The following is a 15,719-nucleotide window of genomic DNA, read 5'->3' as shown; positions in this document are numbered from 1 at the left end:
ACCATGTCAGTGACAGAACTAATCTTGGTCCAGATTTAACATCTCTAACTTGTTCTGAGGAAGCTGGAAAGATACCTGTGTAATCCAGAAGTCTAGAAAGACAGGCTTTTTGTGCCAGTCCTTTGAGTCGGACATCAGGGGGAAGAAAAGTAGATACAGCAACACTTCTCAGCTCTCTGAGCAGGATTTTGGCTTGGTGAGACCAAACGGCTGTAAAGCTGTGTCAGCAGCGGTAGCACCAAAGAGTGGCTGGTGTGGGCGGCCCTTAGCAACCCCATAATCTCCATCAGCTCCCTCGAAGACACTCCAAATAGCCCTACAATATAAATTAAAACTCTTCCAAGTAGAAACAGTTCTGTTCACCATCTTCACTCATATAGGAATCTTGACCTTGAGACCACTCTTGTGCCAACTGTAACTTTCTTTCCTGTTTTTCTTTGGGACCTGCCCCTCCTTCCAAACAAGTTTGCAAACCCAGCCTCTCCTCTCTGTCTCCTCTAAGCCTCAAGGTCGAAGAGACTTCCTGCAGGGGACTTGTTTGGTTAGAGTTGCAAAAGGCACTGACTGGGCTTTACCAGGAAAGTCTGTGATTTACTGTTCCTCCTGTAGAAGCATCCAAAAGTGAGCTCTGTGGCTCCCTGCTGGGAAGCAAGAAAGGCAAACAAACAAAAAAAAAAGCAGCAGGGCTTTGGTGGTGGGCTAGAGTTCAGGAGGAGATCTGACTGGCTCAGGAAGGAAATCAGCTTCACAGTGAAACCAGATTCCTGTGTGGAACTGAGACCCTCCAACTACAGAAGATGAGGGGGTGGGGAGACCCTGCTGAGAAACTGGGGGGAAGGCAGGTTTGGAAACCTTGAGTTCTTCTTGGCCTGAATTCTGCCAGGAAGAGAACATAATATGGTATATCTTTTCTGTTAACTCTTTCAGGCCTTTACTGAGCCAGGAAAGGCTACTTATTCATTGAACCTGGTGGCTAATTAGGTAAAAATAAAGATCACAAGTAAAAATACCATTAAATTTCTTCTTCCCATATAGGCAGCGCTCTTCATATTAGAGTTCAGCCTGGTGGTCAAAAGATAATATTCCACAAGGTGAAAAACCAAAGATATTCTTCTTTTAAGAAAAAAAATTTTTTTTTTAGTTTTATTTTTGAGAGGCAGAGAGAGACACAGCGTGAGTTGGGGAGGGGCAGAGAGACAGGGAGACACAGAATCTGAAGCAGGCTCCAGGCTCTGAGCTGTCAGCACAGAGCCCGATGCAGGGCCTGAGCTCATGAGCCGCGAGATCATGACCCGAGCTGAACCTGGACGCTCAACCAACTGAGCCACCCAGGCGCCCCAAAAACCAAAGATTTTCTGAAAGATTTCATCTCCTGACCTTATCTTTTGAAAAAAAATGTTTATTTATTTTTAAGAGGGAGAGAGAAAGAGAGCACACACACTCAAACGAAGAAGGGGCAGAGAGAAAAGTAGAGGATCCAAAGCTGGCTCTGTACTGACAGCAGAGAGCCTGATTCAGGGCTTTATGCCACAGACCACGAGATCACAACCTGAGCTAAAGTCAGACACTCAAAAGACTGAGCCACCCAGGTGCCCCTCCTAACCTTATTTTAAAATTTCCACTAGTTGCAAGTGCCACAAACACTTTGTTCCTTCAGTACAAGTTATAAAGTAAGTGCTCAATAAATGAATGTGAATGAATGAATGAATGGGACATCACTATATAAGTCTACAAGTGTCGCCTATCCTAGAAACAGGTCATGGAGCGACTCTTAGACCCTTTGGGATTGGTTCCCTATTCCCTTACCATCCCTGACCATTGAAGGTCATGTTCATTACCACTTAAATGGGGCCTGGTTGGGGGTTAACATACAAGGAAATATATTCAGTAAAGTGTCATTTTGAGACTCTGGTCCCTGCAGCCTACACAAGGCTACACAGTAATGGCCAGTGAAGCATTTGCGGTGCTCCCCAGTCTCTCTGAAGTGCCTAGGGGAGTGGTACTTGGCAAACAGCACCCTATCACTGCTCCACACGCCTGGCCAGCCCTTCACTCACCATGAGGAACAGAAAGCTGCCTGATAGCTTGCTGCCTGGGAGCATCTGTTTAGCTGGCATTGACTCCTGTGGGAACAAAGCCAATGAGCCTGGGTGAGGAGAGGAGAAATCAGTCAAGATTAGAAGAAGGACGGGGAGGAGGAGGAGGAAGAGGTGGTGGTGGTTGGGGAGTGCAGTGCTTTGTTACATTGAAGACTTAGCAGGCCTTTTAATTTCTACAGCAAAGCACAGAGGAATTCATTGTGGAAATGTCTGGAAGCCTCTGGTTGGCCCCATGTTGCAAACCCTACTTCATGGAAGCATGGGGCAGAGGGGTGAGGTTTGCTGCAGCGTTCCACGCTTTCTACGTCCCCCTTAGGGGACGACACCAGACAAAGGCTCTTCTTGAATTTCTCAGGGACCACCATGTGGACGAATTTCCATGTGGGAATACAAATGTCTACTATTCTACCTGGAGGGAAACTAGTAAGGAAAGTCTTCCAGGTCACACGTTTTAAAAATGAAGGCTCAGACAAGTCACTTCCAGTTGACCAACCCTTTAATAAATCATTCCCCATAACTTTCAGCCCCTCAGGCCATTTACACAACAGCCAGGCTCAGGTTCGCTCTGCCTGACAAATAAGATTTCTACAACACCACAGTTTCCCCGGGTTTGATACTCTGAATATTTACTTTATTTTCACTGACCTATGAGCTCCACTAAGGAACAGACTCGATGTTATTTGACTTCTATTTCCAGAGCCTGGCAAGGTGTCTGGTAAACACAGCAATTCAGTGAATGTCTGTTGAGTGAGTGCTTCCATGCATGTTTTTACCATGCGGGGAAAAAAGTCTGGTCTCAGCGAGCAGGTAGGTTGGTAAATAGTTGGTGCTTTTCAGGATAACATTAAGTAGAAGCTAGCCCTATGATCTCCCATGAACACTACCCCTTTTAGGATGCTTACCACATTAAGCATCCCATTACGGTTTTTTTTCAGTACACCTACAAATTACTCCCTGTAACTTCCTTGGAAGCAAGAACCAGGTGTTCCTGCTTCAATTATTTCATCCATCCCTTTGCCCGGTAAATGAACCAGACAACTGAATGAGTGAATGTTTATTAGCCAAACCATATTAGAGCCTCAGGTCTATCAAAATCTTCCAACACAATCACTGAAGTCTTTTTAAAAGTAAGTTCAGCCGCCCGAAAAACACTTGCAGAAACAAATGCTGGCACATCAGCCAAAGACAACGCTCGTATGACGACATCAACACCAAGTAGCAGAGGAAAAAAACAGCTTTAAGGCACATGCAGAATGGGAAAAATGTGAACCATGGAAAGCCTGGCCGGGCCCAGAACACAGGAGACAGGGGATGACAGCCAGGGTAGGCTACAGAATATGGCAGCAGCCAAAATTTGTGGATAATTCACAATGCAGATTAACCGTGTCAATGAAAGGAACTGCATTCACAGCACTGACATAGATCAAGTCTGTGGGTAATTTGTCAGGTGTGTTGAAGCCAGGGATTTGTCCAGGGAATGTGGAAGAAAGTGGTCGTGCATGGTGGCAAATGGACTGAGAACAGAGGCCAACAATGTGTGGAGGGAAGCCTTGATTCAGAAGGCAGGGTTTCTCTCTGCTGCAGGATTCCCTTATAATTAACCAATTAAGGCCAAAGCTTCATTTCCTGTGGCAGTTTTCTCTGCCACACAGAATGAGGTCACAGCCCTAACCACACAGATCTATAGAGCATCTGGGTGATGAAGAATGGCTTCAGATATGCTTGGATCATTCCCCGGAGATGATTGGACACATGTGTGGTATTCTTAGCCTCAGTAGGAAGAGTTTCCCAGAGGAATCAAAGTGTATTCTGACACCAGCTTTTAAGTCCTTATTTACATCCTTATCACATGACTCTAACAAAAGAGATAGAATATTACTGGATCTATTAAGCAACCCTAGAAGCTGCAATAGATCAATCAGGCCTCCATCAACTCTGAAATAACCAATTGTAGCATTATTCTGTACCACTAAATGTGATTCTCTATGTGAAAAGAATTATTTTTAACATTTATTTTTGAAAGAGAGAGACAGAGCATGAGTGGGAGAAGGGGAGAGAGAGAGGGAGACACAGCAGGCTCCAGGCTCTGAGCTGTCAGCACGGAGCCTCATGCAGGGCTCGAACCCACAAACTGTGAGATCATGACCTGAGACCAAATCCCGCGCTTAACCGACTGAGCCACTCAGGAGCCCCGAAAAGAATTATTAATATAACTTATTATGTATGTGAAAGAATTATTTACACTCTAAGGAGCCACTGGGATTTAACAAATCACTGTTAGTATTATTTAGATGATGTCAATTTCTGAGAGAAACCATTAGTATTTATTGGCTATCAGAATTTTACAAACAGAAGAATCTACAAATAGAAGGGATGGATTGTACCTAAGTCTGTGAAAGGAGTGGAGGGAAACTGACAGGATGGGCAGAAAAATCAAATATCAGAGAGGCACAAGAGGCATTGCTGCATTATTCTAGATGAGTTAATTATAAATTTGTGTGTGTTGTTTTGGCCAAGAGACTGTGTTACCACCACAAGCAGAAAACTCTCCCGCTGTCCTTTTTCCTTACGTTTTACAAGAATGGGAGGTCAGAGGATATTTATGGAAGCACACTAAAGCATGAAAATGCAGCCAAGCCTTTTGCCTCTTCAGTTTACCCGGCTTTTCAGCTGAAAGGTTCAGGGGTAAAAAGGATGAGAAGGCAAAGGCTAGGGCTGACTATGCTGCTTTCCTCCTCCTAATAAGACAGTGGGACCTGATACTGGGGGTGGGGCTGGGGGGGGTGGAGTTAAAAAAAAAAAAAAAGCGGGGGAGGCCATGGAAGGACCTAATGAGCTTGTGCCACAATTAGAGGATAAGTCAAATGATAGGAAGCCTGAGACCAGGAGACGCTCAGAGGCCAAGAGTGACAGAAGAGGAACCCAGAATACCGGTAGCATTCAAAGAGGTGGCTTCCTGGCTTGTGTGTGTTTCATCTCTCAGAGTGTAGCTTTCTTAATAATCTTCCTTAATAATCCGTTCAGGGAGGGCTGGTGCACAATGAGGAGCCCTGCAGTGCAGGCAGGATGCAAGCCCCGCCCTTCGGGGAAGGTTGTGACATCCCTCAGCCAGAGGAAAATTCCGACTCCCTTGATGAGGTGAGGACAGCATTTCTACAGTTTTCCTCTGTGTCAGGAACAAGGCTGGGGTACAGGGGCCAGGGCTGGTAAGATTCTGAGACAGGTGAGCTGCAGAGCTTCTTAATTAGAAACAGGAATTGAGGAAAGAGCCTACAGTGCAGAGGGAGAAAGACAATCTCATGCGCAAATTCATGAGAAGGGTAGCCTCTGGGGAAAAGGCTAGGATTGGAGGGGTGGCCAAAGGCACTCAGTCTTGTCTGTAATGTTCATATTTAAGAAGACAATGTATTCATGTGTTAAACTAATCTTTAAAAAGTCTTATATTTAAGAGAGACATAGAGGGAAGTGAGGGAGAGGTAGGAAGAAAGGATGAAAGACACAACTAACAGCCTAGGTCTCCTTGTAAAGGTCTCCCTGGATGCTGGAATAAGGCGACCCACAGGGGTGGGGCTCAGAAGCAATGGAAGACACATGGAGCAAATCACAATGGGGTAGGATCCTAATCCAGAATTCCCTGGGTCACAAAAGGGCATGGAAGAAACAACAACAGAATTCTGATATAAAACAGTGAAAAGAAAAAGCGCCCCCGCCGCGCCCGGCGCGGGGGTCCTAGCACATACTGCCTGTCAGATTGGCGGTCCAGTTCCCCACTCTTCTTACACAGTATGGAATGAATTCCCACTTCCCGGAACTGGGGCCAGAAACTCAAGCAACCTCTCTGCTCTTAGGTCCTCTCTGCCAACCATGCCCTTGATTGTGGAGAAACCTACAGCCTGGGAATTGCAAAGAGATATAAACAGGAAGGCGGCACTTCATGTGGACCACCCTGCCCTCTCTCAAACTTTCTACCAATGCAATTCCACCCCACCCCTAACTTGGCCCACCCAGTAAGCTCCTGAAGAATGAGTACTTCTGTCATACATTCAGGGGCTTCCCTCTCAAGGGGGGCTTTCTTGGGGAGAATGCCCCGGAAGGGTGGAGACCACCTCGCTTGAAAGGAGATGACCTCTAAGTTTGTGGTCCTGTCTGCTGGGCTCAGGTGAGCCGCCAGGGAAAGGCATCGCCCAGCGTAGCTGTAGGTAGGGGGCCCTTCTGATTTCTCCGTTAGCCATCTCGTCTGCACCATACCCACTACTTTAGCTCCTTAGGGCTCTGCAGGGGAACTGATCTGGGATCCCCTTGAGGACGGAGGGGGGACGGAGAACCCCTTCTAGAGATTAGGCGGGAGGCGCTGGGGGAGGGGAGCTGGGAGTGGGAGGAGCAGACAGTTACCTCATTGAAGCCCTCCTGCAGGACGTCCAGTAAGTTCCCCCGGGTCAAGCAGGCTAGCATTGTTCCTGGCGGGGGCTCCCGGGCGGGGTCTCCAGGCCAGGCGGCCGCCGCCACCGCCTCCTCCCTCTGCACACAAAGACTCTCCGCTCAGCTCACGGGGATCTCTCCGGAGTCCCGCAGGCCACTTACTGGAAACCTAGACCGGAGCCAAACTAGCGGCTTCCACTGGGCATGCTCGCACCGGGGCCTCTGCCGGAGGGGCCCGGGCGCTGTCGCGGTTCCTATAGAAACAGCTGGGCGCGCAAAGGGTGGAGGGGCGCTGGCTGGCAGCCCCCCGCCCCGCGTGCGTAAGGGGGAGCACCGCGGGCGCGCGCGGGCGGGCAGGCGCACGCGCGCGCGCGCGCGCGCACACACACACACACACACACACACACACACACACACACACACACACTACGTACAATACACACACAACAGGCTGGGGGCGGGCGTGTGTGCCTACGCTGCAGACACACACCAGGCCTCCAGGCGGGCGTGCCGGTGTGTGCGCGTCCTGCGAGCATACACACACGTGAGCGCACACACACTCGTTGACACACCAGCAGGCGTGCCGGCGTGTGCATGTGCTTGCAATCACACACTAGCATACCACCAGGTCTGCAGGCAGGCATGCTGGAGTGAGCGCGCGGAGACACACACACACACTCTTTCTGCTGATTTAAGGCCAAGTGCCCCACCACAAGATGGGTGGGGAGGGGAGTGAATCAGGATTTTTTTCCCCCAGACTAGCTAAAAACAGCAACCTTTTTCCACAAGGGGCCTGGGCAGTGAGGTTAGGCTAAGGAAGCGGAAGCAGAAGGGACAGAAAAAAAAAAAAAAGTGAGATAAACCAGCCAGAAGGAGAGGGGAAAAAAGAGGATAGATAGAACTTTAGTTACTGATGGTATCAGCAAACATTTACTAGAAGTGGTGCTTAAATCACACAGGATCACAACAGAAACATCGAGGGAAAACCAAGTATCACTAAGGCTATGCTCCAAAAAGCCTCTCTTTTTTTCTTTTAAAAATAGCCGCTAAAAGGTAAGGCCCATATCTTTAGTGAGCTTTAAATGAATTAAATGGATTTTAATTAAAATAAACACTACAAAAATGTCCTGGAGCTTTTGAAAGAGTTAGGCAAAAACTTGCTCAAATGAAACAGAGAGCTATTCCCCTCTGTTGCTAGTTATTCAAGTCACAGCCTTGATTATTTATTTTTAGGAATACCAGTCATTTTGTACTGTTCAGCGCACATTCTTGTTTCTATAGGAAAACAGGAAGCTGAAAGAACACCCCATATTATGTTACACCTCGTGATCCCAGATGGAGGGGAAGGATTTACAGAATGTTAAGGCTCAGAAAAGGTCAGGGCCTTGCCCAGGGACACAGCTGGTCAGCGACAAAGACAGTTTGAGGAGCTAGGCTCTACCCTCATGCTTTTGCAGAAGGCCCACATTCCTTCCCCAAATTCCCATTGGTACCTTAGCAAGAAAAGTCAGTAATGGCTCTTTTCAACCTAAGACTTCCTCCTCCTCAGGTCACTAGAGAAAAAGAAAATCTGTACCCCAAACATCCTGAATCATCTTGCCTGAATGTCTGAAGCTGCTAAACACAAAGATACTTCTGAGAAAGACACACTTCTTCTAGGATGGCAGCAAGCAGGAAGCAGAAGGCCAGCAGAGGTGTTAAGTGGGTGCTGCTGATTGAATGAATGCTGTGTGTTCAATTCTGCAAAGGCTGGGGAAAAGCCATGACTCCAAATCAAACTGCACCTGATCAGCCCAAAAGTCAGAAGACCACCGTCCTTCATAACTAGCTGGGGAATTTAACTACCAAAAATTCCCCTTGCCATGACCACAGCTCACGGTGTAATATCATCAGGTGAGTGACTAACCCATATTACTGCAACAAGGCCCCTTTAAAAGAGAAGCATGAAACTTCCAACAACGTAAAATTGTAGGCAACACATCTATGTGCATAGTGATGCAAAACCAGAACACTCAGTCAGTAGATCCCTAAATAGATTCTGACAGCCCATCATGCTTTTACACAGTCGAATATATTGAGACTTCAGAGGGAGGCCCTGCGGATAGTTATATACGAAAAGGTCCCTGTTTCTCAAAGAACAAGTCCTTTTTCAAAGTAGGACCTGTGAGCTCAATATTCCTGGGAAAATTCTCATTAGATCCCTGGATTTTAAAGCTAAAAAGATGAAGTTTCATTTGACTCTCATGAAGGAATGAAGCCTAGGGGAGTTATTTACAGTCACTTAGCAAATCAGCATGGGCGCTAAGATCTGAACCCAAATGCCTCTGATGCTCAGCCCTGTGCTATTTGCCCTGCACCCCCCAGTACACTGGAGGAATTAGAGGGAACTGTGGTGAATAGATACAAGATTTATTACAGGGCACTCGGTCCACAGTTACACTATTCCCTAGAAGTCTGTAATTATGTCAACCACATACTCTCTAGTAGTCATGTGCAATGTGATGGTGGGAATGTTCTATATCTGTGACGTCCAATCCAGTGGCCAGTGGACACTGGCTACATGTGTTTATTGAGCACTTAAAATGTGTCTGTTGTGGGGCGCCTGGGTGGTCTAGTCGGTTGAGCATCTGACTTGGGCTCAGGTCATGATCTCACGGTTCGTGAGTTCAAGCCCCACATCAGGGCTGGATGCCATCAGCACAGAACCAGCTCTGGATCCTCTGTCCCCCTGTCTCTCTGACCCTCCTCTGCTAGTACTCTCTCTCTCCCTCTCTTTCTCTCTCTCTCTCTCTCTCTCAAAACCAAACATTAAAAAAAAAAAAAACCGTGGCTATTGCAAATGTGGAACTAAAATTTCAATAGCATTTAATTTTAATTCGTTTAAATTTAGATAGTACCATTTCAAAATATTCTGTGTTTTCCCCCACACAACTAATGAGATGTTCCAAAAATTATATTTGCACAAATAGTCTGCCTCTCATGCTTGGAAAAAGCACAAAATTCCTGTTAGAGCATGTAATCTCAAGGTTTTTTTGCTCAGAAGATGTGCTCACCTTATTTATCATGGTCTACCTAACCAAATAGCCCAGGTGAAGAACTGAGCTTGTTCTAAGCAGCACTCACAATTACTATTCCTTCCATCTTCCCCATCTCACTCTGCTGTGATATCAACATAAGAGCTGAGAGAGTAAGTGGGTTAGCTAAACGAACCAGGAATAACTAGGCCAATGATCTGCATCTCATAGTGCTGGAGTGTGGGGAAAACTGCAAGCCAGTCCAGGTAGCTGGAACCACTCCCACCACTGCTGGCTTGTCATTCTCTCTGCCTGGGAGGAGAGGCAAAGGGTCCAAGCAAGCTGCTTTCTGCATATCTCTGCCATGCTGCCTGATTTCTGAAATTATACCAGACCTCTTCAGTCCTATATGATTTTAACAATAATGGCAGAGACTTACCTCACCAACTAAAAGCTACACAAATATCTATCTACAACAATAATAATAGCAAAATTGAACTTTTATTATGTGCCAAGTCCAATACTAAGTGCTTACATGTTAGCTCAGTTGATGGTCACAATTACCATAAACAGTAGGAATTGTTTATTAACCCCATTTTATAGATGAAGAAAGAAAGGTCTAGAGGATAAGTAATTTGCTCCAGATCCTATTGCTGCTAAGTGGTGAAACCAAAGTCTGGCTTAATCATTATGCAATACTTATATGATGCTTTCCACACAAAAGGTATTCAGTAAATGTCGGGGCACCTGCGTGGCTCAGTGGATTAAGCAACTGACTCTTGATCTCAGCTCAGGTCATGATCTCATGGTTCGTGGGATTGAGCCCTGCATCAGGCTCTGCATTGACAGCATGGAACTGGCTTGGGTTTCTCTCTCTCTCTCTCTCTCTCTCTCTCTCTCTCTCTCTCAAAATAAATAAATAAACTTTAAAGAAAAAAGTTACTCAGTAAATGTGTTTAGTTGGATGAATGAATGAATGAATGAATGAGTGGAGGAAACACTGGCAAACTCATTCATCACTTATATTAACACAGATAATAACATGTTAGCCTAAGTAAGACTTTGAGCTTTAAACAGAACTGTCATTTGGTAAAAATTCTGACTGGGACTTCTGCCTATGTAGAAGTAAAATGTGTGAAATTCATACCTATGTAAATTTAATACATCTATTGTAGGCAATCATTAATGACTATAAAGAAGCAGAAAGGCAGTCTGAATAAACAAATAATTAAAATTGTCAATGGAAATATTTTAAATGACCCTGAAATAATTTCTTAATCTTTTTCTGTTTTCATACATTAGCGAGTTTCTTGGCAGTAATGTATGTTTACAATTTCTACTGCATTTATCTTCAGAGACATCAGCATAAATGTACACAAAAGGGCTCACATCTACCGGCAAAGGCTACAAACGTGTCCTGGCTCCTAAACTGCTCTCTTTGTCTCCAGGCTTTCCTGCTAGTCTACACCCCTTAATCTTCCTTAGACAATGCATTCATCTTGCTGCTCAAATGCTCAAATGTTTTCAAATAATCCCTTTTCCCATCAGATATAAATTCCTCATGCCCTGCTCTTACGGCTGTCCCCCAAATTGCCTATGCTCAGGTTGGCAGGCTCCTCACTGTCTCCCACATTTCCAGGGCTCATTTTTGCCTCCCATGCCTTCATGACTGTCCTGTCTAGAATGTCCCACGCTTCTGCTACTCAAATCCTTATTATGCCTACCTCAAGTTCTGCTTCCTCATGAAACTCCTGTGACTACTTTTGGTTTCTCTTAATCAGGATGGATCTGATTTTAATCAGTCTGGAACCCCCACGCCCCAGATAACCCATGGTTCATTCTTCAGGTTTCTGCTCAAATATCACTTTATCTCTTTGGCCTTCTCTGACCACTCTATTTAAAATGACAACACTCCCTCACTCAGGCACTCCCAAACTTCTTTTGCCTGATTTATTTTTATTTTTCTTCCTAGTATTCATCACTGTCCTCTATAGTCTATATTTATTTGCTCATTTGCTTATTGTCAGTCTCTCCCTGCCCAGAATATAAGGTCCATGAAAGCAGGGAATTTTGTTATGTTTTGTTACTGGTTTATCTCTAGAACCAAAAATATTTCCTGGCACATAAGTAGATGCTCAATAAATCAATATTCCTCTTTTTATAATCCAAAGGTCATGGGTGCCTGGGTGGCTCAGTCAGTTGAGTGTCCAACTTCGGCGCTGGTCATGATGTCATGGTTCGTGTATTTGAGCCCCACATGGGGATCACTGTTGTCACTGTGGAGCCCACTTTAGATCCTCTGTCCCTCTCTGTAACTGCCCCTACCCCACTCACACTCTCTCTCTCAAAAATAAATAAGCATTTTTTAAAAGTCTATATAATTCAAAAGTCATCATGATGAGAACAAAAGCAAGAAAATTTAACTAAATAAATCTTACAACTTGCAGCCCACTGATAAATATCTGAGGCATGCAGAGCATGACATTCATCAAGGAACTGATGGCTGCCTTAATGTTGATATTTTATTAGGGACTAAAAGCAACTTCATCTTAACAACAGCCAGATCTCCAAGGTCCTGTAGTCCCTGCTTTCAGCATACAGAAATTCCTTGGAAACTATGCTATCTATACTCCCCCCTGCTCCCTCCACAAACTTAAAAATATATAATCTGTCGCACCTCACAATTACGGGGCAGCTCTTTCTGCTCAAGGGTCCTCTCCCTGTGCTATAATAAAAACACATTTTTGGCACCAAAAATGTCTCAAGAATTCTTTCTTAACCGTTGCTCTTGGAACCACACTTCAAATCACATTAATAGCATGTTCTATATTATAGCACTTAGCACTTAATTATAATTTAGAAGTGTGAATTAGGGTGCCTGGGTGGCTCAGTCCATTAAGCATGAAGCCCCCACTCTGGGCTCGTACTCTTTCTCTGTCCCTCTCTCTGCACCTCATGGGATTCTCTCTCTCTCTGCCTCTTGCTCACTTGAGCTCTCTATCAAAAATAAATAAATAAATAAATTTATAAATTTATTTAAAAAAAAAAGAAGTGTGAATCTTTGTCTCTTTCAGTGTATTTCCAAGACAAATATAAATAATTCCTGGTTTCCTCCTATATTTTCTTCTCCTTCATCAATGCATTTTTTTCATTAAACATCCACTAGATATATGTTGAGGATCTGTTATATGTCATTATATGCCACGTTCTATTCTTTTAGACAAAAATTCAGGAACTCACAGTTAAACATAAATACATGAATACACATAGAGGCAAGAAACAAGACTGAAAAAAAGAATAGTAAAAGGACGACTACTAAAACTGAGAATCCAATATTAGTATGTGGGGACAGAGTGTACAGGGTGAGTGTGACAGACTGAGTGGGTAGAAAAAGGAAAAAAGAGACAGAATGGTAAGAGACGAGTAGGATGTTGCCAAAGTAATCACCAGATGCTAGTGCTTAATATAAACTGTATTTAAGCAGACATGCAAATCTATTCTACATGAATCTTTTAAATTCATGTTTCAAAAGTTATCTGCTAGTAATCCTGTGGGTAAAAATTAGATTAAGACTAGCGACATCTGGTGGATATTTTGAAAGTAATCCTTGAATTTCTCTACTGTGTAAACACTACAACAAGCCCCCATACCTCTGGACTGACATTCATAATATGTTAGGGTTCATAACTATGATGAAATCATCTTTCTTCAGAACCTAAGATCTCATTGCAAGAGGTAGCCAGATTTCTACCAAGAAGCCTTCTATCTCTCAGCTTTCTGGAGGATGTATATATAATTTGACACCAGGATTCTTCCTTTACAAGGTAACTTGTTACTTAAAATGTTCACATTCTTTGAGGTAGGGATTCTACTTCTGGAACTCAACCCTAAGGAAAAGAAGTCTTAAATGAGGAAATCAATTCATTATTTACAATGGGTGAGGAGAACCTAAAAGTCCAACAAACAGAAAAATGGTCAAGAAAATTAGAATCATTATAATGTTTACCAAACATTTGTAGACCTACTAAAACAAATATTTTAACAATTTCTTATTAACAAACATTAAGTTAAAAAAAGCAAAAGTCAAAAAGTGTGTGCATGATTTAATCTTAAATATGTAAGTAATATACATATAAAAAGGCTAGGAGAAAATTCTACATTCTAAAATATTAACATTGAGGGCTTCTGGATGGAAGCATTATTGTTTTTTTTTTAAATCATGGTTTGCAATATTTCTTAAATGCTCTATAATTGTCATGAATTATTTCTATAACAAACATTTAAATCTTTTAAACAATGCATATATTCTAATTGCTATAATTTTCAATAAAATCTTCCTGATTTTATTAGTAATGAATCAAGGGAGCTAGAATTTCCACAAGAAGGGGTAGCAAGAGAAGAAAGCAAATATATGACAATTTTGTTCCAGGATCTGAGTCCTGATGGAGAAACCCCAGTTGTAGAACTGTACTAAAATTCCATTAATGTCATCACACTCCTTTCAACAGTACACCAGAAACTTACAGAGGGCTCTGTGGGCAGCAGGGAGTTACAGAGTCTCCTAACCACTTGAGTCCCCATCTTCAGAGTGCCTAGAAAAGCCGGATCAGGGCCACCTTAAAATAGGAAGAGGGAGAATGTGCAAAAATACAGAAAAGGAAAAAAACATTCCAAAGATAAACCAATCTATTAGGGTCAGGCTCCTGCTCCAAATCTACCAACATATGCCATCTAAAAGTTTCAGAAATAGTACCCTGGTTAGTAAGAAATCCAGCCAAAGATACTGTAATCACAACAGGGCTATCCTAGGGGCATTTTAAAAACTACCCACTTAGGCTTAATAATAATAAAGTAAAAAGCAATGCTTCCCTATCAGTCAAGCAAGGATGCATTTTCCCTCCTCCCTATGTTTATCAGTCAACGATCATAGGAAGGATTCTGAAGACAATCAGGACAAAACACTGGGAGCTCAGCTTCTGCCATGCACTTCTATTCACCCTCAGGAATTCCGTTTTAACGTAGAAAGGCCGCATTTATATTTTAAGGCAGAAATGTTTTACGTAGTACTTTAAGTTTACAAAGTCTTATCACCTACATTGTCACATTTGACCGTCATGGTAAGTTACCGTTGGATATAAAGTTCACTTTATTGCCCCCCAGTTAATAGTAGCAGGCTAGGGAGTTGCTCTGCCAATTAGTGATGAAGTTTTCTAGTCACTTCTTCTGAATCCACTTGCACTAGGTCCGTGCCAGAGAACAGGGTGGGAAAATGATGATACTGATGATAATGGCAGCCGATATTTGATTACATACGATGTACTGTTCCAAGTGCTTTTTAACTACAAACATTCTACATAGTTGGTACTATTATTTAACAACTCTCTCGTGCTGTGATTCCATTCTCAGTACTGTGTCAGTCTTAAGGAATCATCCCTCTCGGGGATAAACTGAAGGGCGTTGGTATTTGGGCAGGATGGCGTACAGACTGAAAGGGGATTTGCATTACTACTCGGGTCTCCAAGCTCTGAAAGTCTGAATCAGGAACGGCATCCTAAGAACCTGTAAGGCTTAGAGCGGTTCAGAACCTGAAACTTCCGCCTCCTTCTCCTCAACGCCGCCCCCCCCCCCCGCCGCCTCCATCTCACGCCTCCGTGTGTCCCCATTTCTGATCTGGAAGCTCAACCAGTGGTAATTCTATTTCCCAGGCACCTCCCACCTTTTACCACCTACCTCTTAACTCATCGGTCCGTCTGGTTCAACATCTCTGTCCCCAGCCCTTCTGAGCACGGCCTGCTGCAGCTGCAGGGCCGCCGCCGCCGCGTTCCCGCTGCCATGGTGACGCGGAGGCCGGGCCCGACCTGGCCCCGCCCACCACCGGCCAGCGCGAGCCAGCCCCAGCTTACCTGGGCCCCGCCCCCTGCCTGTCCGGCCCCGCCTCCTAACGTCCCCGACCACAACCCCCGGCGGGTCTTGACCCCGCCCCCTGCCTTCCGGACCGGCCTCCTGCGGCCCGAGCCAGCTCCGCCTCCTGACTGCCAGGATCCCGCCCAGGGAGCGCCCCCCCTTCCGCAGATGAGAGCCCGCCTCCTGGGCGTGCAAACCTCATCCCAGCTCCGGCTCAGCCAAGGCCTGTGGAGTAGGGCGCGAAGGGTCTGGATTTCCCCGCCGCCCTTAGGCTAAGCGAGAC

At 44.7% G+C, this 15,719-nt stretch overlaps 1 protein-coding gene across 14 annotated transcripts in view; it reads right to left on the bottom strand.

Moving 5' to 3' along the window:
- The window catches only part of DIXDC1 (DIX domain containing 1), a 77,840-nt gene extending 62,443 nt beyond the window's left edge, over positions 1-15,397 (bottom strand). For 2 of the 14 annotated variants that reach the window (XR_005792855.1, XM_040482972.1), the window contains exon 1: positions 6,492-6,814. Coding sequence is in view for 9 of the 14 variants with exons in the window: in XM_040482972.1 (XP_040338906.1) it covers positions 6,492-6,551 (60 nt within the window). In the remaining 5 variants the exon portion in view is untranslated. Of the gene's footprint in view, positions 1-6,491; positions 6,816-14,056; positions 14,149-15,262 lie in introns of those variants that run through there. The other 12 variants (XM_040482978.1, XM_040482969.1, XM_040482968.1 and 9 more) reach the window with 11 other exon arrangements.
- Positions 15,398-15,719: the final 322 nt, after the last annotated feature.

The sequence above is a fragment of the Herpailurus yagouaroundi genome, unplaced genomic scaffold (assembly GCF_014898765.1).
Source record: "Herpailurus yagouaroundi ecotype Mexico unplaced genomic scaffold, PumYag 161, whole genome shotgun sequence".
NCBI lineage: Eukaryota > Metazoa > Chordata > Mammalia > Carnivora > Felidae > Herpailurus > Herpailurus yagouaroundi.
Note: the sequence above shows the minus strand (reverse complement) of the source record. Positions and strands in the feature narration are given on the sequence as shown.